Below are 24,821 nucleotides of genomic sequence, written 5' to 3' on the forward strand. Positions count from 1 at the left end.
TTTGAGGAGGAGACTATCTGAACACAACCTAATTTGCACTGTAGCTGTTACACACCAATGGGTATACGTTTATGTCAGTCATACCCACAGGAGTCTGATGGCAATCAGTTGAAAGAATTTACATAGAAGGTGAAAAAAATTTGGCATAAGGATATGAATTGCTGTTAAGCTATTTAAGAAGCCAAATATACATTATTTGTTCTACAGAAGTATATTGATTTCCTTTATATTAGAAAGCACGTGAGAAATGAAACACTAGATGAATCTGTACCTAAGAAACAGAAGCTACAAGTCAATTCTGTTCTCCCTGCTTGCACCAAAATCAGCAGCAACTGAACCTTCCAGAAAACACAAGTGCTATCTGTTTGGCTCGTGAAGTTTTCCCAAGCTCCTGAGGGTCGATTCCTTCCCCTCCACTCCCCGTGCGCACACACAAGGCTCAGCTAGCACCGCACCCGGGGCTGGCGCTGCACACCCCGATTACCTTCCTCACCTCCAACCCTTCCTGACTGGAGCGTTTTTGCTTTCGATCTGTCCTCCATGCTGCTGTCAGGTTGATGTTCTAAAGTCCAAAAGGTGACCATGTCCCTCCCCTGCCATGAAACCTGCCACGAACACCCAGGGCCCCTACGTGCTCTCCTCTGAGTACTGACGTCCACACAGGTGACCACAGTGTCTGAGCTCTAGCCACAGGGCTGACCTGACTGCCAGGGGGCGCTCCAACAGCAGCAGAAGCGCGTCAGGGTCGGCGGCAGGGTCAGCATGAGGAAGGCCAGGCAGGCTGGGGCCTGAGGGACAGCCTGAAAGACACCTGGAGGGGACAAGTCCCGTGCAGGAACGGGGACGTTTCTGGAGTGAGAGCAGGGGCAGAGCAGGCTGCCCAGGGAAAGGAGCTTCTCCAGCCTTCCGGTTCTTCCGTCTCGTGAAGGGGTATCACCTGCGCCATTCTCATGCCTCCTTCCACACGGTACCCTCTACCTGGAAAGTGCCTCCTCTAAGTCCAGTCATCTTCCCAGCGGCCCTTAAACTTATTCGTTCATCTTTTCACTTAAATAAGATTTACCAAATGTTACTGTGTGCCCGGGATTATGCCAAACACAGGCTTTAGAGCAGAGAACGCAGCAGATGTTATCTTTGTCCTCACGGATCTTCAAATATCGTGGAAGCAGGCAGACAAAACGCAAACAAGTAAATACCTAGTCATTAAGACCTGAGAAAGTAAAATTAAAGATTAAGATGCTGAGCAGGACCCTAAGGTAGAGGACGTTTCTGCAGCCCCGCTTAGGGAGGTGAGCAGCCTGTACGGGAGAGGACACCGAGGCTGAGCTTTAGAAGAGCTGGCGATGGGGGACCTCCCTGGGGCCTTCTCACCTCGGCTACACTTACACCATGGCACCTGTGACCTGGACCTGGGGTGGCTTGTCTGGAGTACGAGGATCCTTTTTCAATATGGAATAACTTCTTGGACTCCCAAATGCCCGCAGTCATACCTCCTGTGATAACTGCTTATCTACACACAGCTCTAAGGAGACTTCGCAGTAACTCTCAGGCCACCCCGGGGCTAACGTTTGAGCACTGACGGTGCTACTAATGTGATATGACCATTTTCGTAGCCTTCCCTGCTTTTTACTTTTACACTGGGTGGTGCACTTCTCTGCCCAATGATGGGGTAAATGCCCTGAAGAACGGTGTCTTACACTTGTGGGCATCTCCCCCCGGGTCCACCCAGCACAGGGCAGGCGGATGCACAGGGTGGGCTTCTGCGCCCACGCCAGGGTCTCACTCTCCAGGTCAAACTGAGTCCCAAGTGATTCAAGGTGATCGGGTCAGAACTGTCACCAAGGCAGTCCGGCTTCCGAGCCAGTTTTCTGAACCACTGTGTTCTGTCTTATCCCTCTTGGGCCTCAATGAGGGGGATGGTCTTGCACGTGGCTGCTCTAGTGTGGAACATGTGATAAAAAGTCAGAGCAGTAACAGCCCCAGTTTATGAACTGCACTGTGACAGGTACTTGTGGTAGTAATTTATACATATACACACACTGATCTGCTAAATAGCCACAACCACCCTACAAAATATTATTTTCTTCGTTGTGGAAATAAGAAACCAGGTCCAAAACCATGAGGCTAGGAAATGGCAGAGCTCCTCTGAGCTGGACTCTATCTTGATCTGAAGCTGCATCCTCACACCACACTGGACCATGTTCTGGATGGGCTGGGGAACCACACCTCGGGTTCCCGGTGTCCCCTCCCCTGCAGTGGGAGCTACAGGCAGAGACAGGATCCGGTGTCCTGCAAGAGTTGCTAATGGGGAGGAGTGCCCTCGGTCGAGACAACAGAGGACAGACCTTCAGAACACACTTGTACGCGTGCACACACGTTACAGCTGCCACTATGGCTCTCTTATGTACGGCTTCTTTACTTTCGTGCGTCAAAACACCCGAGACCGTAAAGACTCAGGTGGTGCAGACCGCTGTGAATGCAGCTTTCTTGGTGTTGTACTTAGCCGGTGCACTCGCAACCAAGAAGAGAAAGCATGGTTTTCTGGCAGATGCTACACCTTTAAAAGTCTACTTGCCGTCAGTATGACTAGCATAACTGTCAGCTTTTTATATTATTGACTTTTACACGTAAAGGACAAAATCACATACCACAGGGGAGGTGTCTGCCTAACACGGTCACCTAGTACGATAAAGCAGACTCTAATTACCTTGACTGAATCCAGTAAACTCCTAGGAAAAAATCGCTTCAAACCAACATCTTTTCTGAAATATAAAAAGAAGTGTATTAACAAACAACACCACCAAATCAATGAATAACAAGACATTGTCGCAAGAACATAAAAGCAGTTTAAGTTATTTACCCTTCCACACGTTATTCTAGAAGGAAATAAGTATAATAAAGCTCCAATGTACCCGCACAGTCATGGAACAGGTGGGACAAGTAATTTTCTAGATCTGTGCAGGAAACACCAATACAAGTTGGTTTAGGTAGAAAGTCTTTTTTTTTAAGCCGTACTATTGCAAACCCTCTAAAATATTGCCTCTTTGTAAATTACAACATGTAAACAAACTGTTCTTCTTTGAACATTGTTTGAAGGTTAGCCTTATAAAAACCTCGATTCCAACTGGGTAATGCTGTATTTGTATAGAAAGTAGACTGGCCTGATTAGGGAAAGATCTGGGATATAGCAGCAGAGTTTAAATACCTTAGATTAATCCTAAAAGTTGACTGTTTTTAAAAATAAACTTTTTGGTTAACATTAATCAATGTTTATAATCTCAGTTTCACACAGGAAACAAAACAAAAAAAGAGAAGTTAAGTGAGTGGCCTAAGGTCAAAAAGATGAATGTGTGGAAATGCTGAAAATCCCAGTCATTTTCTTTAGATCATGCTACAAAATCAATCATTAGTAACAAGAGCCTCAAAGCATTCCGGCCAAGAAAACCGATGGACAGAAAGGCTCACTCTCATTTTCTACTTAGTTTGGGTACTAAGTGAGCCAGGCTTTTGGCCGCTAGAGGGCAATCGTGCGCTACTAAGGTGAAATAAAGCCTCTAGACATGAAAGATTATCAGGAGACACATGGAAAATATAAAAGGATCAAGGAGAAAAGCGAAATAAAGGTACCTTTTCAGGATTACATAAAAAAATAAAATGAATATAAAGTATATTAAAAAAATAAAGCAGGGATGACTTCTTCACACGTAACTGTAAGTTAGCAGGTATTACCAATGAAACCATAGAAAACATGTTAGAGTTTATATGGTTGGCTCTAGATCCAAACATTTTAATCCCCTACTCCAAACTCTGCTAGTTGGTACCTCAACCGACAAGCTCCTTGCTAAGCCCTGGTCTCGGCTCTCACTCCCTGTACCCTCTACGGTGAGGGTGACAATGCTCTCCGCACCCGCACAGAACCCTCCCTCAGCCCCTATGCCACACTGTGCTCTGGTTTCACTTATCCGTCAATCCGTGTAACTCCTGGCTTTCCCTTTACTTCCCTGACCACTTTGGCCTGTAACTTCCCCTCCTTATCTTTCCAGACATGAACAGGGAGAAGTGTCCACCCAAGTTCTTCCACTTTTTGTTGCCTCCTAAAAAGACAGGAACTTTGCATTTTAAGGATTTGGGTTCTAATCACCGTGGGAAGTAGCAAAATAAGCACATAAAAGATAAACCAACACCCCAGAATCTTAGAGGCATTATTCCTGAGCATTTTCTCCCCTATCCTCCTTGGCAGGCAGCTATTCCATAATAAAAAGAACTTATTTTCATAGAGGGAGCTCTGCACTGGAATCCGGGCTTTGCCGTAGGAAGGATTTGGCTATGCCTTCATGCCTGTCAACCTCAGCGACCCACGTGTAAAACAGGGATGCTAATCCCTGCTGCCAACAGCGGTACTGAGCAGACAGTGAGAATGTGTTAAGTGCCGAGAACTCTACACGGGCAGTTCCCCTTCCCCCGGAAACACCCGGGACGCCCCTCCGGTCTGGCGGGAGTCTGGTCTACAGGCCTGCTAGCCTCTCTTGAGCACAGGGAGGCGTGACCTGATGTTTCCAAGATCGGGAGCGCGGGGGAGGACACCGGCTGAAGGCAGGGGGGAGGGAGGCTCTGCGGGAGCCCCGAGGAGGGCGGTGCGAGGGTGCGTGGGCAGCAGCAGAGACTCAGCGATGCTCTGGACGCAGAGCCAGCAGCGCTGAACGAAAGAAAGGCGACAAGGGAAGGCCGAGGCACCAGGAAGAGGAAGGCCGGGGGCCCGGGGGTGCCTCCTGGGACTTCTGCTCCCGGCGAGGGGTCGGGCAGGGTGCACGAGACCTCCTGGTGCAGATCTCAAGGAGGCAGCTGGCCACAGAAGTCTTTGGATGGGGGGGCAGGGAACACCAGGGCCAGGGACGGCCTCTTCCCCACGGTGAGACCATCAGCCGCCACTACTCAACACCGCTCTGCAGCTATCGGTTGGCCAAAAAGTTCATTCGGGGTTTTCCATAAGATATTACAGAAAACCCAAACGAACTCTTTTGGCCAACCCAATATTCTTCTTAGAGTCCAATGGAAAGTAGAAAATTTATCATACTCATTTTTGGTCACAAATGGGAAAATCAGAGATGGACCAAGGGGGTTGAATTTTTCTGTGTGAAAATAAAGCCTATTACTAGGTGTTACTTTTACTTCCAAGGTGAGGACAACTCCATTTAAGGAAAAAAAAAGCTAAGACCAACTAATGTTTAGCAAGTATGCGGTTTAGTTTTTCCAACTACTTTTGAGTAATAATGACTCTGTAACACCTGCCCATACATTAGAACCCTTTAAAATGGGACACATGGCAAGTGAGAAAATAAAAATGAGGCTAGGGCTTCCCTGGTGGCACAGTGGTTGAGAGTCCGCCTGCCGATGCAGGGGACACGGGTTCGTGCCCCGGTCCGGGAGGATCCCACGTGCCGCGGAGCGGCTGGGCCCGTGAGCCGTGGCCGCTGGGCCTGCGCGTCCGGAGCCTGTGCTCCGCAACGGGAGAGGCCGCAGCAGTGAGAGGCCCGCGTACCGCAAAAAAAAAAAAAAAAAAAAAATGAGGCTAAAGTACACAGAATCGCTGGGAGAATTCCATACCACCACCACCACCCCCCTCCACACATTCTGATTTAACTTTACCAAGAAGCCCATCTATGAGGCTTGGCGGTGGCGGACACTGGGAAACACCTCAGGCGCTGCGCTCACGGTTTTGGGGCAAGCCTCCCGAGGCATCTGCATTCAGCACTCTCCAGGAAGCCTGGCAGGGCCACACAGGCTGTCCCATTTCACACATGGCCACCTCTCTCCAGCCCATGTCGAGCACTGCCTTAGGATGAGCTCTCTGATGGGCAGCAGGCTAGCTCTCAGCTTTATGTGACATAAAACTCACTTGAGCCCAAAGTCTGCACAGCCTTGAGGTAAGGTGAACAAAACAGTAAACACTACTGATGTAGCACAAACAAAATAAAACTACTAGCCCTTATGATGAGGCAATTCTTTACTATGTAAATAATTATCAAAGGGTAGATCCTAAATACAGGTAAACTCATTTGACTAAAACTGGCTTTCATGAAACTTTGAGGATACAGCCATCCCCCAATTTGCAAACCTTAGTATCAGGCCGTCAGATTTCCCACATGAGCTCAAAGGAACCTTCTTACCCCACACGCGCAGTTAACGAGATACTAATATTAGGTGAGAACGCACTGTCCACAAGAGTAGCCCCTTGAAGGATTCACACTTAAATTAGCTAAGATTCAGTTAACAATCTAGTTCCCAGCTGCACCGGCTCCACTTCAGGTGCTCGGGAGCCATGGGGGCTAAGGGCGCCCGCGCTGGCTGGGCGGACAGGACACTTCACAGCCGAGGGCAATTACACTAATGAAATCTCGGCCTCAGCTCCCCGGCCCCCGGGGCTCCTCAGAGAGGGCGGTGGGTCCAGCCGCACAGCGCTGGACGGGAGGGAGTGGGGGGCAGACAGGAGCCTGGGCTGGGGCTGCCTGTGCACGGGAGCAGGATCTCCCAGTAACTCTTCCTCCGACTTTTCTCTAAGATGCAACTCCCTCTGATTTGAAGCTTCAAAGCAAGCCAGCCTGCTGTACTCCCCAGCTTCCCCACACCGGGCATCACTTTAGATATGGGGCAGGGGTGGGGCCCCTGCCCTGCGGCCTCTGCCTCGGGTGAGACACTGACCTGAGCACCTGAGCTATGCAAGCACGTGACAGGCACCATCAGGCAGCTGTCAGAGACCAGAAAGTTACTCGTTGAGATCTGGGGTGTCTGGGGCTTAAAACTGTATCTGTGATCAATTTTAAAGCCGAATTTTCTTAGTTAACGTTTAATTTACCTCTGTCCTTCTGATGAAACGTCCAGACCACTGCTGGCTGATGAGGCCGTCTTGCTCTTTCGCTTCTGTTAAACCTCAGAGCTCTGCCTTCCCCCCCCGACTGTGCCATCTCCTGCTCCCCTGACCACACTCGCCATCGATGGTCCAGGCAGCAGGCGTGGCTCCCCGCCTCGGGGAAGAGGCACCGTCCAGCAGTCTGCACCCGGCACCGGCTCCCGGATGATCTTTCTAGAGCGCACTCGGTACCACCTAGCTACTTCCAGCCTGGGGCCTTGTCCTGCGCACGGGGGTTCACGCCCAAAACCCATGACACCGCAGGCCTTGGGAGGCCTGAGGCTTGAACAGCTTAATTTACATACATTAAGCTTCTTATAAGTTAATTCTCAGGTCAAGTATAAACTTATCTCTCCTTCGGCACTACTGCTGAGACGATTCAGACCTTGTCTGTTGGCTTTAACTAATTAATACTTTGTGGACGTAACTCTCATAAATTTAAAGCCCCAGCAAAAAAGGCAACCAAAAACGACTTTAAAATAAAACTACAATGCACGTTTTCATACAATATCCCTATCTTATCCTCGCCCCAAAACTCTCAAGAATTGAGTATCATTAAGAATATCACTGAGGTCCTTTAACCTCTAAAATGATACCTTAAGCCTCTTAAAAACTGAAAAAACTTACAATTCTCTAACTTCAATGGAAATTGCTGTATGCTTCTTAACGATCCTCTCCTTCAGCCTGAGTGATGAGAAGTCATCTTTTGGCCAGGTACACCAGGTGTATCTGGTGATGCTGCCTTCCTCTCCTGGAGCCAGGTGTGGCCATGTGACACTGTTTCAGCCAATGTCCCTCTCAGGGAAAGCACTACCTGCACATATGTGTCCTTAAAGGGGGCTGGGAGAGAGAGAAAAGGTCCATCTCTTCCTCCTTGTGACAGGTAAGGTCAACCAGCCATCTTAGGCTACCAAGTGGCAGCTATGGATGATGGTGGCAAGATTCAAGGGGCCTAGTGCCCTGGTGATGAGGGGCACTGACTGCCCAGCACTTGTTTTATGTGAAAGAGAAAGTACCTTCTATCTTGGTTAAGCCACTGTCAATCAATTCAGGCCAAATCTGTGAGCATCCCCTTCACTGATAAACTATTACAGGTGGCTAAAAAAAGCACTAGATTATTATTGACAAGAAAGACAATTTTTTTAAATGAATGAAAACAATGCACAATTAGAATTAACCTCAGCTAATTTTATATCACAAATTTATTCACTGAGGAAGTACTGACAGAATACCTAACAAACATCAGACACTTTGCTAAGTGCTAGAAATACCAGGAGGTCCCGACATCAATACAGCTTACTCTAGTAGAGAAGAGACACAGTTACACCAACAACTACAGTAAACTACATTAAATGCAAAGATGATTAAAAATGAATTTCTAGGGCTTCCCGGTGGCGCAGTGGTTGAGAGTCCACCTGCCGATGCAGGGGACACGGGTTCCTGCCCCGGTCCGGGAGGATCCCACGTGCCGCAGAGCGGTGGGTCCCGTGAGTCATGGCCGCTGAGCCTGTGCTCCGCAACGGGAGAGGCCACAACAGTGAGGGGCCTGCGTACCGCCAAAAAAAAAAAAAACAGAAAAAAAAAAAAAAAAAAGAATTTCTAAAAAAAGCAAACCACTTAATAAGGAAATGAGCAGAACTGAAAAGTTACGTGATTCATTTAAAGTAATTTCACAGTATAATTCTGTACGTTGAAGAAGAATCACTGGTATATAAGATTCTTCCTTCTACAATATCACATTAGGAACCATAATTTTAACACTGTATTATTAGCTTATTTTGGTTTCATCTGTCACTGTCAGCAATGTAGGTTTTAAGCTTGATAACAGAACATTTTTCTTAACACATCTAATCTGACTCCCGTCTCTGATTTACAAGAGGCGAAAATAAAAAAGCCACCCGAGTCCACTCCAGAGTGCGCCCTGCAGGGTAAGACCCCGGGAGGCCACATTCTGGGCCTGGGGCTGGAGAGTCAGTACTTCCCCTCTGCCTACAGAAAAGGCACCTTGGTCCTACCAGGGTTGGAAAGACGTAGAAAAAAGAGACTAATTAACTCTTTAGTTGGTTTAAAGAAAAAATGCAAACGTTTTTAGATAGTGCTTCTCCCACTCTCCGAAGTTGGGCCGGATTATTTATTGCATAATTGAAAATAGTTCTTTTGAAATGTGGTAAAGCTGAAGGAGTTTTCTTCAGTACATTATAAATTACAGAGACTGTCCATACATTTTCTGGCAAAACTAAGCAACTATATGGACTATTTCACAGTTTTTCTCCTTACTGGCAAGAAAAACCAGAACCCTAAAATAAACTAACAAGAAACATCCTGCATTCATGTATAATTATTTTCCATACTGAGAAAATATTTACACTTCTAAGTGGCTCTAGGCTACTAGCAAAAACCAGTAGGAAAGGGCAATGCTGACCCCCCCCACCCCCCAGGCCCTGGCCGCCGGTGCCCAGGCAGGACAGCCTCAGTGTGCTTGGAGAACCACTTCCCAGTCACACCTCGTCCACAGCCCTGGGTGGACCTCTTCAACAGCTGCGGTGGAAGACAGAACCCAGGGAACAGTACTGAGAAAATATCACGATTAAACTCGAACTGCTAAGGAGTGAAGAATTTTCACCTTCCAAGAACAAGGTGAAATAAAGAAAACTACAAGACGACAAGAGCAGGATTTTACCACCAAAGAAACATATAAAAGAATTTCTAAACAATATACTTTAAGAAAAAGGGAACTGCTATCAGAAGACAGGCTGAGCTACAACAATGAATGTTTAACCAACACAGTAAGGAACAAGTAGGTCTGCAGGACCCCACCCTATACACCCGAAGTGCTGGAGGCGAAGAGGGCTGACCCCGTGCCGCCCGCGCCTGCCCGCGGGTGGGGATGCTGGACCTGGACTGTGCTGGGACCTGAGGCGGGGGGGGGGGGGGGGGGGGGGTGAGCTGTGCCATTCACTCCCCCGCTCTTGTCAGATGGCCACGCCGGAGGCCCACTCAGCAGTCTTGGGCCACCAGGCTCTGATTCAAGCCACTTGGGAGCTTCAGGAAGTCAGAGACAGCCCAGCAACCCTAGAGTCGCTGTCAGAACAGAGCACAAAACAGCTGGCGTGAAAAGCCTGAAGAAATAAATGGCACAATCACATACGTGAGCAACAAAGATTACGAGGAATGGAGAGTGTATTACACATCTCAGGAAACTGAATTTCTGAAAGTGAGAAATGTAAGTGGTGAAGTGAAAAACCGAAAGGACAGGGTATGTCAAGAAGACACTACTTAAAAGGGAGTTAAGGATTTAGAAGACAAATCTAAAGAAATCACACACACACCGCCACAAGAAATAGAGATAAAAAATATGAAAGACGTTAAGAGATATAAAGGCTGAAAAAACATCCAGTTGACAATTAAAGAGATAATGGCATATATTTTCCAGATGAAAAACATGAATCCACAGAATCAGGAAAACACATCTTGTTCCAAGTTGGGCTTATAAAAAAGAAATCCAAGCCTAAGACATGGTGAAACTAGAAAAGACCAAAATCAGGAGATTCTTCAACTTTTTGTAAGTTTATAGTGTCTTTCTAATAAATGACAAAAAAAAAAAGATCTTACACTAGTCCACAGAGAAAGACTCAACAAAAGCCAAAGAAGCTCTTATCACAGAGATCATACTCTCTGATCAAAATGCAATTAAGCTAGAAGTTAATTTTAAAAAGAAAACAGGGCTTCCCTGGTGGTGCAGCGGTAAAGAATCCGCCTGCCAATGCAGGGGACTTGGGTTCGAGCCCTGGTCCAGGAAAATCCCACATGCCGTGGAGCAGCTAAGCCCGTGAGCCACAACTACTAAGCCTGCACTCTAGAGCCCACGAGCCAAAACTACTGAAGCCTGCACACCTAGAGCCCATGCTCCGCAACAAGAGAAGCCACTGCAATGAGAAGCCCGCGCACCACAACTAAGAGTAGGCCCTGCTCGCCACAACTAGAGAAAGCCTGCACGCAACAACAGAGGCAACTCAGCAATCAATCAATCAATCCAATCGATCAATAAAATAAAATTTATTTTTTTTTAAAGTAAAAAAATATCCACACATTTGGAAATGTAAAAATAGAAATAAATCCACAAAACTTTTAGAACAAATATTAGGTCTTGAAATGCAAAACCAGAATGAAAATAACGGACAGATTTTACCACGTTAAAAAAGAAAAACTTCTGTATGATGAAATGCTATATAATCATAGTTAAAAGACAAACTGGGGACTTCCTTGGAATCCACCTGCCAACGCAAGGGTCACGGGATTGATCCCTGGTCTGAGAAGATCCCACATGCCGCGGAGCAACTAAGCCCATGCACCGCAACTACTAAGCCTGTGCTCTACAGCCCGCAAGCCACAACTACTGAGCCCACGTGCCACAACTACTGAGCCTGCGTGCTGCAACTACTAAAGCCCAGGCACCTAGAGCCCGTGCTCCGCAACAAGAAAAGCCACTGCAGTGCTCGCTTCGGCAGCACATATACTAAAATTGGAAAGATACAGAGAAGATTAGCGTGGCCCTTGTGCAAGGATGACATGCAAATTCGTGAAGCATTCCATATTTTTAAGCAGCCGAATAGCACAGGGAGATCAGTTCAGTGCTTTGTGACCACCTAGAGGGGTGGGATAGGGAGGGTGGGAGGGAGATGCAAGAGGGAGGAGATATGGGGAAATAATGTATATGTACAGCTGATTCACTTTGTTATAAAGCAGAAACTAACACAGCATTGTAAAGCAATTATACTCCAATAAAGATGTTAAAAAAAAAAAAGCCACCTCAATGAGAAGCCTGCTCACTGCAACAGAGAGTAGCCCCCGCTCACCACAACTAGAGAAAGCCCGCACGCAGCAACAAAGACCCAACGCACCCCAAAATAAATAAAAATTTAAAATAAATAAATAAATAAAAGACAAATTGGGAGAGAATATATACAACAAATATGACGAACCATGGGTTAGTATGACAAAGATCTCAATAAGAAAAAAACATAAACAAATGGAAAACAGACGAAAAGTACAATTTACATAATATAAAACAGCCCCCAAATGGGAAGGTGTTTAAACTCTCTCCTCTGGATAATGATCCCAATGATAATTACAGGCAACATTTATTCAGTGCCGGGCACTACATTACGCTCTTGACATGATTCTCTCTCTTAACTCCCCACATCAACCCCGTATGTGGGTAGGTGTCACCATGGTCCCTACTTTACAGATTTGGAAACAGAAACCCAGGGCTTTCCTGATCCAGGACAGCAAGTGGAAGAGCCGGCCAACAGGGCAGCAACCTGCTGCAAGGGCCCCCTCCACCGCCCCACTTCTCACACGGAGGTGGGGGGTAGTGAACTCACACAACTTACGCCATTAGGAAGGCCCCCTATGGCGAGGCCGAAGCAGAGGCATTCAGAAAGTAGGTACAGCACACCAGCACAGTAACAGCCAGGAACTGGAGGCCTCTCTTACCGCCCCTGCTTTTCCTTAACCATCGTGTTTACTTAATTTAAATATCTTACATCTAGAATAACTAATACAAAGCGGCCATTTGGGGAATAACAGAGAATTCTGTTTCTCATCAGTATCCTCTAAGGAGGCCTCTAATTGACAAAATCACGCTGTACTGCTTTGTTCTGTTTGCAGGTGGCCATAGTCACTGGCCCTAATTCACGTCTGGTGATTCCCACACTTTCCTCGCCTCTGACCCCACAGACACCCTGAAGTCCCGGAGGCGCTGGCTAATCTGCTCCAGTGGGCCCTCCTCCACATATCTGCCCTCCTGCTATAGCTCCGTTTCTGTAATTTTTAGAAATAAGCCAAATTCACACCAACTTTAATGCCATTTTTGACTCTCATTTCAAATAAATCTTGAACTTAGCACTCCTCTCTCCAAACAGGCCTCCAAATCCATCTTGATGGACACCTGCTTCTTCATTTTCTTTCTTTTTTACAGACTTTTCTTGTTGCCAAAAACATGCAAATGTATTATCCACAGAGATTTCCCCCAGGCACCTGTTCTCTTCATTCCCATGACACCTCTGGCTCTCGCCCAGCTGCCATGGCTCAGTTACCCTTCCCGTTCCGACGTGGGTCTCTCACAAAGACAGGCTGGGACACAGTCCACATCACAGTGGCCCTGAGGACAACTCTCTGACAGCCGGGCACGCTACAATGCAAAAGCCACTGACCTGGCCCTCCTCCTCCAACTCCGCACAATGATTCACCTTTTTAGATCATCTCTAAGTACCTGCTGGCTTTTTCCTCTTCAATTCTTTCGTTCCTTTTTTTTTCTTTTAAGAAATGGAAAATTTTATTCGAGCCAAATTGGAGGATTATAACCCGGGAAGAGCATCTCAGAAAGCTTTGAGAACTGTTCCCAAGATAAACTTTTTATTTTAGAATAGATTTAGATTTGCAGAAAAGTTGCAAAGATAGTACAGAGAGTTCCTTGAATAGCCCACACCTGGCTTTCCCTTGCATTACTATGGCACCTCTGTCATAACTAATAAATCGGTTCTGATACATCATCACTAACAAACCCTACACTTTCAGATCTCATCAGTGTTTTCCCTAATGTCATTTTTCTGTTTCACAGGATCCAACTTAATCATCACATCTCCTTAGGTTCCTCTTGGCTTGTGTCAGTTTCTCAGACTTTCCTTGTTTTTAAAGATCCTGACAGTTTTGAGTAGTACTGGTTTGGTAATTTGTAAAACGTCCCTCAGCTGAGAAGAACCTGTTTTTCACAAGTCTGGACTGGGTTTTTGGGTTTTGGGCAAGCAGACCACAGAGAGGAAGCGTCATTCTCAACAGATCCCACCAAGGGCCCACATGCCATCAGCATAACTGCTGGTGTTGATGCTGACCTTGACCACCTGGCTGAGGTAGCGCCTGTCAGATGGCTCCACCGTCAGGTTACTTACACATCCTTCCACACTGTATTCTTTAGACACATGTCACTTAGCAGAGCCCGCACTATAGGGTGGGATTTTATGATCTGCCTCCTCAGGCTATATCTATATAAATTACTTAGAATTCTTCTATGTGGGAGATTTATCACTTCTCTCTATATTTATTTATTCAATTATTTACATTCATTTAGGCCCATGGATGTTTATTTCATACTCTGGGCTATAACCCCAAACTAAGTCATTCATTGCTGCCCAAATGCCCTACCTTTGGCCACGGGGACTCCCATGTGACGCTCTAACAGAGCCCCACCATCTGCTTTTCTGAGCACTTGCTCCTCTCCAGCCCTACAAGATGCTCTAGGCTCATCATCATCTCCCCTGGCCCCTCAGATCAGGAGTCCTGCTTCCTTTCATTGAAGAATGATATTAGAAACCAAGATCTAGGCACCGGGTACCATCAGAGATTTTTTTCTAAGCTGTGGTTTTAGAGATTTTGTAACACAGAAAATAAACCAACACTTGTTTCCTTTTTCATTTAAATAACACAAATGTTCCCTCAGAACTGAAAATCAACACGTCCCAACCAACTTATCCTCCTTCGCTTCAAACACGAAATTGTTTCTGTGACTGACATGCCCACTGGCCCAGGACAGGAAGCCGAGAATCCCTAGATGCCTCCTTGGCCTTCTTCACCCCAATCCAACCAGGCAGCCAGTCTGTAGACCCTGACTCTGGTAAACTCCCACCTCCACTGCCCCTGCTATGGAGTCCATGTCAGAGCCTCATTCTTGCTCCAGGAGAAAGGAAGGATGCAACAGCTTCCGGGTTCCCTACTTCCATTTTTAACTTTCTTTAATACCATTCCAATTTGGGAATATGGAATTCTCCATCACAAAGCTCCTCCTGTCACGGACCTGGTTCACTGAGTCATCACGGCTCAGGACGGAAGTCCTCTGGAGGCCAAGTCAGAACGCCTGGAGCTGTTTACAACACACACCCCCGCCCTCCCCCACGGGCAAGGTGTGCTACCCGCAGTAAACTGACGTCCACATTTCTGTGCCTTCGCAAATGCTGCGCTCTCTCCCGGGACTGGCTGGTCCCGGAGCAGCAGCCCCCGCCAGCCCACGCTCCTTCTCCACCACTCAGGCTAGACAGCATCTCCCATCAGACCTCAGACATGGAGTGCCACCACCCCCACACCCTCTACAAGCTTCTACTTCAGTTCCTACTATACTATTTTACAACTCTGCTTACTGTCTGAGAGTCTCCCTTCCAGCTGTAAGCTTCCTGAGGGTGAAAACTTTGGATTATCCACTTCTGCATCTCCAGCACTTAGCTGCCAAGGACTCAGCAGATGCTCAATAATCTTTGTTAAATGAACGAATAAACAAAGAAACAAACGGATATTTTTCAAATATTCCTATTTTTCAAAAACCTCCATTTGAAATGAGAACAAACCTAGTATGTACCTGAGACAAGACCTTCAATGATTCCTCTGATTCTGGTAATTTGTATTTTAAGCAGTAGGAAGAGTCTTTCAGGCTGAGGAATGTGGCAATTTTAAACAAAAACCTAAACCACCTAAACCACAGTGAATGTTAGGTTTTTTTTTTTTTTTTTTTTTAATGTTATTAATGGTATTGTTGCTTCTACGCTGTCAACTGAAGGGCAGGGAAAATTCTACTTGACATCATTCTGCCTACTAAGATATCCTAGTTGATCTCTAAAAGTTTTCATTCAACTCTAACAACTCCACGTTTCATCCTTATTTAATCTGTTAAGAGGCACAACATTATGTGATGGATGTGTCCATAAACACACAACCACAAATATTTAGTGAGTGCCTTATACGCTGCACACTGTCACGAAACTTATATTATGCTAATACAGTAGGTCCAGAAACCAAGGGAGAAATCCGCGCCGCAAGGAGACAGGCTGCCCAGGGCACCACCTCACTTGTCACAATTGGGACAAAGGAGGCTTGTGTGACTGCAAAATAACGATCACGTCTACCACCAGTTATTAGTGCAAGTGGTTGGACCTGCTCCGTAACTAACTCCCCGAAGTATTTACTTCCACTTTTACTTTCAAATGACCATCCCTCCCCTGTAAAATCTTGTTTTCAAAATGGTGGGATATACTTTCCCAGTGTGATAGCAGTTGGGCTGACCTGGAAAGTCCAAATAAAATCCAAAGCCATGTCAAGTCTATTATCACAGAGTACTTATGGACAACCTTTTACTTCACTGTCGTAACATCTTCCAAATAGCACAAGAATTTCAGTAATAATATGGCCAGGAAAAGTGTTGGCCAAAAGTTGCACCATTGCTAATGAAAATAAAACTGGAAATAACAAATATCAGTGATTTTTTTTGCTGAATTAATTATCAATAGATAAAGTGCAGAACTTTCAGCCTCCCAAGACATAAGCCCCACTTTGTCTTATATGCATTTTAAATACTCTAACGTAACAGTCTTAACGACTATTAACTTCACTATTGGAAAAATATTCATTTATCCTAAATTTTCTGATACATGAGCAACAAATAACTCCCATCTTTCCACTGTTTTTCAACTAAGGGGAAAAAAAACCCTAATAAACTTATAAAGAGAATATAAATAATAACAATTTCATAGTTCAATATAAATTAGAAGTGAAACTCCATCCCAATATGGTTAAATCTACAGAGACAGAAGAGTTTACTATTTATGTGTTAACATGCCAAAGAATATTAAGCTTAAGACATCAACAAATTTAAATGTTTGCTAACACAATTAACGTCACCAAGAATTCATTTCTTAATAAAACTTTCCTCTTCCGGATATAAAAGTTTTAGAAACAGTAGTGTTTCAGATTTAATATTAAGTTTTAAGTAAAGATAAACCAGTAAAATCTACAGTTTGAAAAGTGACTTAGCTCTGAATGCTTGCAGGCAGCGCCTGGACAGGCCGCACTTACTCTAATACTTCATAGTTAGACTTCTTCTCCAGGGCGTTGCCCCGCATCTCCCAGTACGACCGCCTAAAAGCAGAGAAGATACACGCTCATGGATTGGTATTGGGAATGTCTGCGATGTTAAATGATTAAAAACTGTGAAAGGGGGGTATCTAGCTACTACGCGGCTAAGCCACAAACATTCTGATAAACAACGAATAAAGAACAAATTTGATTCGCAGCATTTTTCCTACATCCTAATGCAGCATAAATCAGTTAACACGGACCGTATCTCTACTGAACAATCTCACATTCCCTTTTTAAGTGAAGCAGGTCTGGCTCTTTGCAAAATGAGAAACCACATTCCAGCTGTAAAAGAGATCAGCTACATTCGCCACTTGTACTTGGCCTTTCCTCAGGAACCCCAGGCTGCCCCTGTGGCCGGTGCGTACCCCACCGGCTCCTGGGAAGACCCACAGTTACTAAAGAAACAGTATGGGGCCTGAAGCAGAATCATAGCAGTGGGCTAGTCCAGGTAACAGGCACCAGGCTCTGCAGAGAAGTGCTGCCTATCTCGCTGAGTGTTCAGTCTGAATTTTACCTCTTATTCCAAGTTACATATTCAAGCAATTTCAGGTCTTACTGGAACCAAGTCCTTTCTCTGCAAAATCTGCCCCAAGTGGGTGGGATTGTCTGCGTGTACACAGTTACCTCACAAAGGGACAAGGTCTAGCTCCAGCTGCTTTGGAACACACAGATATTACAAATCATCTGAAGTGATTTCCCAGGAGAATGTGTAATCAACCAGACTGTTTCAAACTTGTCTGTAATAACGTGAATACTGGTTTTGCTTTTTAAATTTGTTTGACTTTTTCTTTGGCCTACTTAAAATCGAAAGTACTAGATTTCGACAAAAAATTTTAAAGGGCCCAAAAAGGATCACTTAATTTGTTCTCCTGTTTTCTATTCATGTGGCGGAGGAGTTTGGGAGGGGCAGCTGGACGGGTGACTACTTTGTCAAGTTTTTCCTTCAGAGTTCAAAAATCAGTGACCTCAAACAGGGGAGAGGAGGAGAAGGATGAACGTAACATGGAGAGGCCAGAGTGGGAGTGGAACCCAGAGAGGCGCGCACGCCATTCACGTAGGGCCTAACGCTTCTGGACCCCTCTTCCAAGTGATACATCACAGCATTGTCTGTGGGAAGGAAAGAGCGCCAGGTTTGCTTCCCAAGCAAAATCTGTAAAGGCCGGGAACGGGAAGAGACCAGTGAGAGATGGCCTTTTTTTTTTTTTTTTTTTTTACTGGGATATATAATTAAGGTTGAAAACAAATTTTAATGAAGAGTTGAGAGTTACACTTAATGATCTTTGGGTCCTTGTAGGAACTGTTATCTGACAGCCTTATATAATATAAAAAACAGTGATCTCTTGGGAAAATTATCACTAACTGTTTTGAGTACACGTAATCAAATTTCAGCTAATTTAACCAACACATCTTAAACTAGCAGCCCGGGGTAAAAATTTTTTTTTTCCCCGCTGCGTTGGGTCTTCGTTGCTGCGGGCGGGCTTTCTCTAGTTGCAGCGAGCGGGGGCTACTCTTTGTTGCAGTGCATGGGCTTCTCACTGCGGTGGCTTCTCTTGTTGCGGAGCACGGGCTCTAGGCGCGCGGGCTTCAGTAGTTGTGGCTCACGGGCTCTAGAACGCAGGCTCAGTAGTTGTGGCTCACGGGCCTAGTTGCTCCGTGGCATGTGGGATCTTCCCAGACCAGGGCTCGAACCCATGTCCCCTGCATCGGCAGGTGGATTCTTAACGACTGCGCCACCAGGGAAGCCCTGAGCCGGGGTAAATTTTAATTAAAATTATACCTGACAAAGGTAAAATATTTCTTTCACTCAAAGTTTTAAATGGTGGCACAGAATATGTGACAAATGGTGACAAATGTTATCAGAAATAAGAAATACATTCTCAGTTACCCATCCCCCATAATGGCAGCCATTAGACATATATGGCTATTTATGTTCAAATTTAAACCACGCTGCACATCTGAGTACTCACTATCCACCTTGGCTAGTGGCTGGCACATGGGATCTCACAGATACTGAACATTTCCTTCATCACAGAAGGTTCGACTGGGGAGCTCAGCCTTAGACTTGCTTACATACTTGTAGTCTTATAAATCATTCAATTCTAAATATAATATTTTAAAAGATTCTAAAATTAGCAATGTCAACATAATTCAGAATATTTTCATATTTTACTCAAGTTTTATTCAGTATTTTATTGATCATCTTTATCAGGAAAGGAAAATACCTAGAAAAAATAACAGAAAACATTGTTGAATGAAGACCTCAATTTCTAGTTACCCCCTTACCGTATTTCTAGACAACCCAACTTCAAAGCAATGTCCTGGTCCACTTGATCAGCGATCTCCAACATATAATCGCTCTTCACCTACAATAAAAAGGAATGGGTAAAATAATGTTGTTGTAAGAGAATATGTTTTAAACTTAGTCATTAAGTAAATGTTTACTGGGTGCCACTTACATGCTTTATACACACTGTGTCAATAATCACGCTAGATGCTGGATATAAAATGAGTCATACCAAAGAATAGTTAAAGAGTCAAACAGTCTTCCTTTATGAAGAACATATATGATCTATGAGCACTTAAACATCATCTGAATCACAATAACGTCAAGCTGCTTTCTACCCTCCATGCTGTCAAAGGGAAAACAAGAAGGGAGATCTCCATTTCCAGGCAAATCTGCAGTGGCTATATTTTCTGAACTCAAACTACAGTCCCAGCACCATTTTTTGGACCTCAATGCAAAGGCAAAGAAAACTAACATTATTTCAAAATCCATTTAATCCTGCAGCTGATATGCTTCCACCTAACCATCGACTATAAGTGACTAATCTGCAAAGTGACGACATGCTTGAAGCGTGATGTAAAGAGAGAGAGAGAAGAGGAGGGTCTAACACAACAAATTGTACAAAGGCCTCTTCCAGCCAAGGCCGGTGAGGGGCTGATATCAGCATCTGAGAGCACTTGTCAGTGTGAAGATGTTTTCAAAGATGAACTATGTAAAATCTCACAGCTTAGCATCAAGAGATCAAGACCTGCAATTGATTCTGATGACAGGGAGCACTCATTCTGAACCTCGATTGAGCGAAATGGTACTCCTCCCCCAAAAAGGAACTCTGTTCCTCTCATTAGTAGACCTGTATTACAAAAAAACTGCACTCAATTATTATATTATGAATCTCACCAATACAAAACTCTGTGGAAATCTGTCTTGTCTCTTGTTATATAACAAGTATTCCGTAATACCCTCCCCTCCACTTGGCCTCTTGATCCCCAACCCTAAAATACTTACTCTCTGGTCCCTCACAAAAAAAGTATGTTGACCTCTGCCCTAGGAAAAGCTCCACAGATCCTGCTCTTCAACTATGGCTACCTAGCCTGTCAGTTCTCTTGTTCAAAAGATTTCTAGTCCCAAGTTAGCTACTTGGCCAACCTGACAGTGATAGTTCATAACCTTCCCTTGAAAAGACCCCCAAATCTCCCAACCTCCTTCTTCCCGTTACTTTAATTCCCTGGCCAGACCAACACATACTGAAACCAGCCACCCACCTCCTTCTCCACGCTTACTGCTGAGCAACTGGAGAAACTCTGCTCTGTGCTTCGCTTTACGTCCATGACGACAAGCCTCAAACGATCGCCTGAGACTGCTTGGAAATTCAGCAATGCCCGCCTAGGAAGCCTGGCAACACGCCGACTCACACTTTCTCCAGCCGCCCAGCCGCATCTCTTTCTTACAGAGAAAATAAAAGTCTTCAGACGGGGATGCCCTCTTTAACGTACCAGAGCCTATATAACCTGAGAGGCACGTGTGCTCACCTGCTCACTCCTCTCAGGATGGGGGCGACGCCCGCTCAGCCAGCAGTGATCTATTTCTGATCTAAACGCCATTTCCTCTGAAACCTTTGCTCCATTTTCTGCATTAGCACCTCCACCTAGGTGGTCCATAAACACTGACTGACTGAAGACTGAGCAAATGAATGAAAGAATAAAGTCATCAAACTAGGGTTTGGATACCTCTGTGTGTAAATGTTATTTTCCATAAGAGTTACAAGCAATAGTAATTTCTATTCCTTAAATATAGCAGGCATTTAAGACTGATTCCATAGAACTGAATTATTCAACCCACTAAATTAAGTAAAAAGCTTTGATTCTAGAATCACTCTGTTTACACTTCAATTGGCTCCTTCTCCTCTACAGCAAAAAATAAATCCAAATTTTAAAACTAACTTTTTTGCATCATAAGTAGGTTTATTACTAAACACAAAAATGGAGAGATAAATAAAGACTGTATTTATGTGAGTTAGAGAAACACCACAGTTGTTCTGACTGAAGCATTCAGTGGATCTTAGCTTACGGTTTGGTGCAGACTTTGAAGCAACCAGAGCAGAACAGCAATTACATGTTGAGGAAAGTGCATCATTACAAAACTATCTTAAGATTAGTTACTATAATCTTTAAACACTGTTCAAAGGTGGACAAATGTAATCACATGCTTCATTCAGTCATCAAAACCAAATTCATATTAGTTGCAAAAATGAAAAAAAAAGAGAAACCTGACTTAACGATCTTTATGGAAAACCCCTTTACTTGTGAACACGACCTAAGGGCTCCGAGAGGGCTGTTTTTCTTACAGCAACAATCCACTACCCTCGACTCAGAGCCCTATGACTACGGCCTGAGGCCCGTTCACTGTGCGCACTGATCCATGTTTTCTGCCAAGTCTGTTGATCCACGATGGAACTAGCCATCTCAGCAGACCCTCCCCTCCTCCTTACCCCACCCTGTGGCAGCTGCCCTCTGTGGGGACAGAGAGCAAGCCCCTCGCCAAGGCCCCTGTCACCCAGGCTCCAGAGGGGCTGTCCTCTGCACCACTGTGCACATCACGTCCTGATGTTGGGCTCATGCAGTTTTCTTCAAAATGTAGGGTTTTTTAACACTCAGTGTTCACTTCTTTATAAAACATTTCTAACTTTCATGCTTTCATTTGTGAAATAAATGCACTTTATTGAACATTTAAGTGTGCATGTATATATAGCTATATAGTCGCTTACAGTAAATATACTCACATTGCCATGCAGACAGATTTATACATAACTCTCATTTAATATTCACAGCATCACTGTGAGTTGGACCCTACTACAATCCCCAATTAAGAGCCTTGGAAAGAACCTAAAAAGAATGAAGATGATAGCAGAGGAACTACTTATTATTCCAGGGGTTAGGTATTATGCTGTTTTAGATACATTATTTATAGTCTGTACAATAACTCTTCAAGATAGGCCTTAGTCCTATTTTATACATAAAACCCAGAAAGCTTAATTACTCATAATTAATGTACTCAAGGTCACACAGCAAGCGTTAAAGTTAAAACTCAAAAACCCATCCACTGACCCCCCCACAACTCAAGCTTCAGTGTGTTCCTATACCTTCTTGTGAACTCTCAGAAAGTGTAGGCATTCTCCACTAGAAGGAAGATTAATGACCAGTAAGAAACACAGCTCATAACCCTGGTAGCCCCAGGGTCTAACATGATGGCTTCACATGCATGTCTTAGTTTGTTTTACCACTGTCATTTTGTTGTATTCTTTTTTATACCATGGATTACTACTGTTTATTAACTCCAAATCCAGCAAATTTCCAAGTCTTTCAAGCAAAGATCTCTGAATGTTGCTCTTTGTTTTTTTTAAAATTAATTTGTTTCCATATTGATGTCAATTTCCTGCCTAAAAAATAGGATGTATCTGGACTTCCTTCTGTGGGCAAGTATTATATTAACATTCATGAGTTTTTTCACCTTATTCTGCAATAGAACTAAAGCACAGGTTTTAATATAAAAACCACGCACATCTCTAATAAAAGTACTAATCCCAAATTGCTCCATAATTTATTCCATATGACAAGTCAATGTTTTGGCTACCACATGAGATCTTCTGCCTTGTTCTGGTCTCTTCTGAATACTGTCAGCTCCATGAATTTATCAAGTCCTCGACAGTGTGTGTAAAGAAAATGGGGCTGAGGGCAGACAAACGTGTATATAACCATCTCTATCATACACCACCTGAGTGATCCGAGGCAGTTGGCCAAGCTGGCTCAACTGTCAGGCACTCCTCCCTGAGTTCTGTGAGATCACAGAGTGGAGTGTTTGTATGCAGAAGGAACCCAATGGCAGTTCTCAATTAAAAAAAACTCCTTGATTTTCTCTTGTGTACGTAAGCTATAAAAATATATAAATTAAAGAATTATGTTATCTCACTGAGTCAAATGCTTTTTCCACAACTGAGTAAGTTATTTAACATAGCATTTCACAGGTTTTCATTCAACAAATATTTACTGAATGCCTACCATGTTCCAAGATACAGCAGTGAATAAAACTTGTATATGGAATTTACAGGGACATAATGGTGGGTACATTTTGATTGGAAAAGGACTGCTCTGGATGTTACATTGAGAACAGACTATAAGATGAGATGACCAAAGCTAGAAAACCTGTATGACAAGAAGTGTTTCCACTGTTTCTTTTTTCTTGTCCATATATAATGGAAAAGCAACCACAAATATACTAGAGGTACTTGAAGAATCATATCAATTTTTAAAAAGAAGATCCAATGCTGAGAGTGCACGTGCACACACACAAACCAATGTGATTTCTCAAATTCCAAAGGCATATGGTTCCTTTGTTTCCTGGATTTTTTTGACATCTTCTAATAAATCTCATCCAAATTTTTGAACATCAGGGCGTTGGCATTAAAACTCAATCACCACTAATAAGTCATTCGAGAGAATCCATTAGGCACCTAAAACCCACGTCTCACTGTGTTGTGGACACAGTGGTGAAGGTAGACTTTACGCCTGCTCTCACTGAACGGCACACTCTATCAGCAGATGATAACAGGGAGATGCAACGTGCAGACAACAGACCCGTGACTGCCAGGGGTTAGGGGAGGGGCAGGCTGGGACCAAGCAGCATCCGGGAGCTTCTCTGTGCTGGTGAGACAGTTCTGTGTCTTCATTACAGTAGTGGTCACATGCATCTGTACCTACGATAAACTGCAGAGAACCGCACACACACTCTTACACACAAACACACGGGCGCACGTAGAAACTGGTGAAATCTGAACATGATCTGTAGTCTACTTAGTAGTATTGTGTCAATGTCAATTTCCCTATTTTTATATTGTACTATATCATGATTGCAGTGGAAACTGCTCGACTATACACATCTGTCAGACCTCACTGAGCTGTACACTGAAGTTGGTGATTCTTATTGTATGTAAAATTATACATCAGTAAAACTAATTTTAAAATATTTTTTTTAAATTGGATGAGAAATGTACAGGTGTCATGGAAGGCTTTACATAGAAAACACCGCTTAAAATTAAGAGTTAATCACAGACATAGAAAACAATCTTATGGTTACCAAAGGGGAAAGGGAGGGGGGGAGGCATAAATTAGGAGTTTGGGATTAGCAGATACAAACTACTACACACAGAATAAACAACAAAGTTCTACTGTATAGCACAGGGAACTATATTCAATATCTTATAATGAACCACAATGGAAAAGAATATGAAAAAGAGGAATATATATATATGTAACTGAATCACGGTGCTGTACAGCAGAAACTAACCCAACACTGTAAATCAACTGTACTTCAATTTTTTAAAAAAAGAGTTACTGAATGAATAGAAATGATCTAAGTCCAGGAAAGGAGAGAGGAGCCATGCAGAAAAATGTTAACTCAGCAGAGGCCTGGGTTGCTCAAACCCTACACATTCCCAAGATTATGACTGGCTCTTGGCCTCCCGGAACCTGAACTCCCGAAATGTTCTGGTAAGAGTGGCTTTGCCCACCTGAAGCCTCGGGCCACACCGTACCAGTCTGACTGGAGAATGTATACATACTATGTGATTGTGAGGAACACCTGCTTCCTCCCTGGGGCCTGGAGCCTGACTACCAG

The 24,821-nt window shown here is 44.3% G+C and overlaps 1 protein-coding gene and 1 non-coding gene across 51 annotated transcripts in view; one reads left to right on the top strand and one right to left on the bottom strand.

Annotated features, from left to right (window-relative positions):
* The window catches only part of PTK2 (protein tyrosine kinase 2), a 247,644-nt gene that overhangs the window by 115,698 nt on the left and 107,125 nt on the right, over positions 1–24,821 (bottom strand). For 45 of the 50 annotated variants that reach the window (XM_067017365.1, XM_059043007.2, XM_067017392.1 and 42 more), the window contains 3 exons: positions 19,151–19,230; positions 16,805–16,867; positions 2,708–2,762 (listed from right to left, as the gene is read on the bottom strand). In XM_067017365.1, the coding sequence (XP_066873466.1) occupies positions 2,708–2,762; positions 16,805–16,867; positions 19,151–19,230 (198 nt within the window). The remainder of the gene's footprint in view (positions 1–2,707; positions 2,763–16,804; positions 16,868–19,150; positions 19,231–24,821) is intronic. The other 5 variants (XM_067017362.1, XM_067017377.1, XM_067017378.1 and 2 more) reach the window with 1 other exon arrangement.
* LOC131744282 (U6 spliceosomal RNA) lies at positions 11,400–11,506 on the top strand. Its single transcript, XR_009332071.1, has one exon. It is a non-coding gene; the product is annotated as a U6 spliceosomal RNA (small nuclear RNA).

The sequence above is a fragment of the Kogia breviceps genome, chromosome 17 (genome assembly GCF_026419965.1).
Source record: "Kogia breviceps isolate mKogBre1 chromosome 17, mKogBre1 haplotype 1, whole genome shotgun sequence".
NCBI classification, from domain to species: Eukaryota; Metazoa; Chordata; class Mammalia; order Artiodactyla; family Physeteridae; genus Kogia; species Kogia breviceps.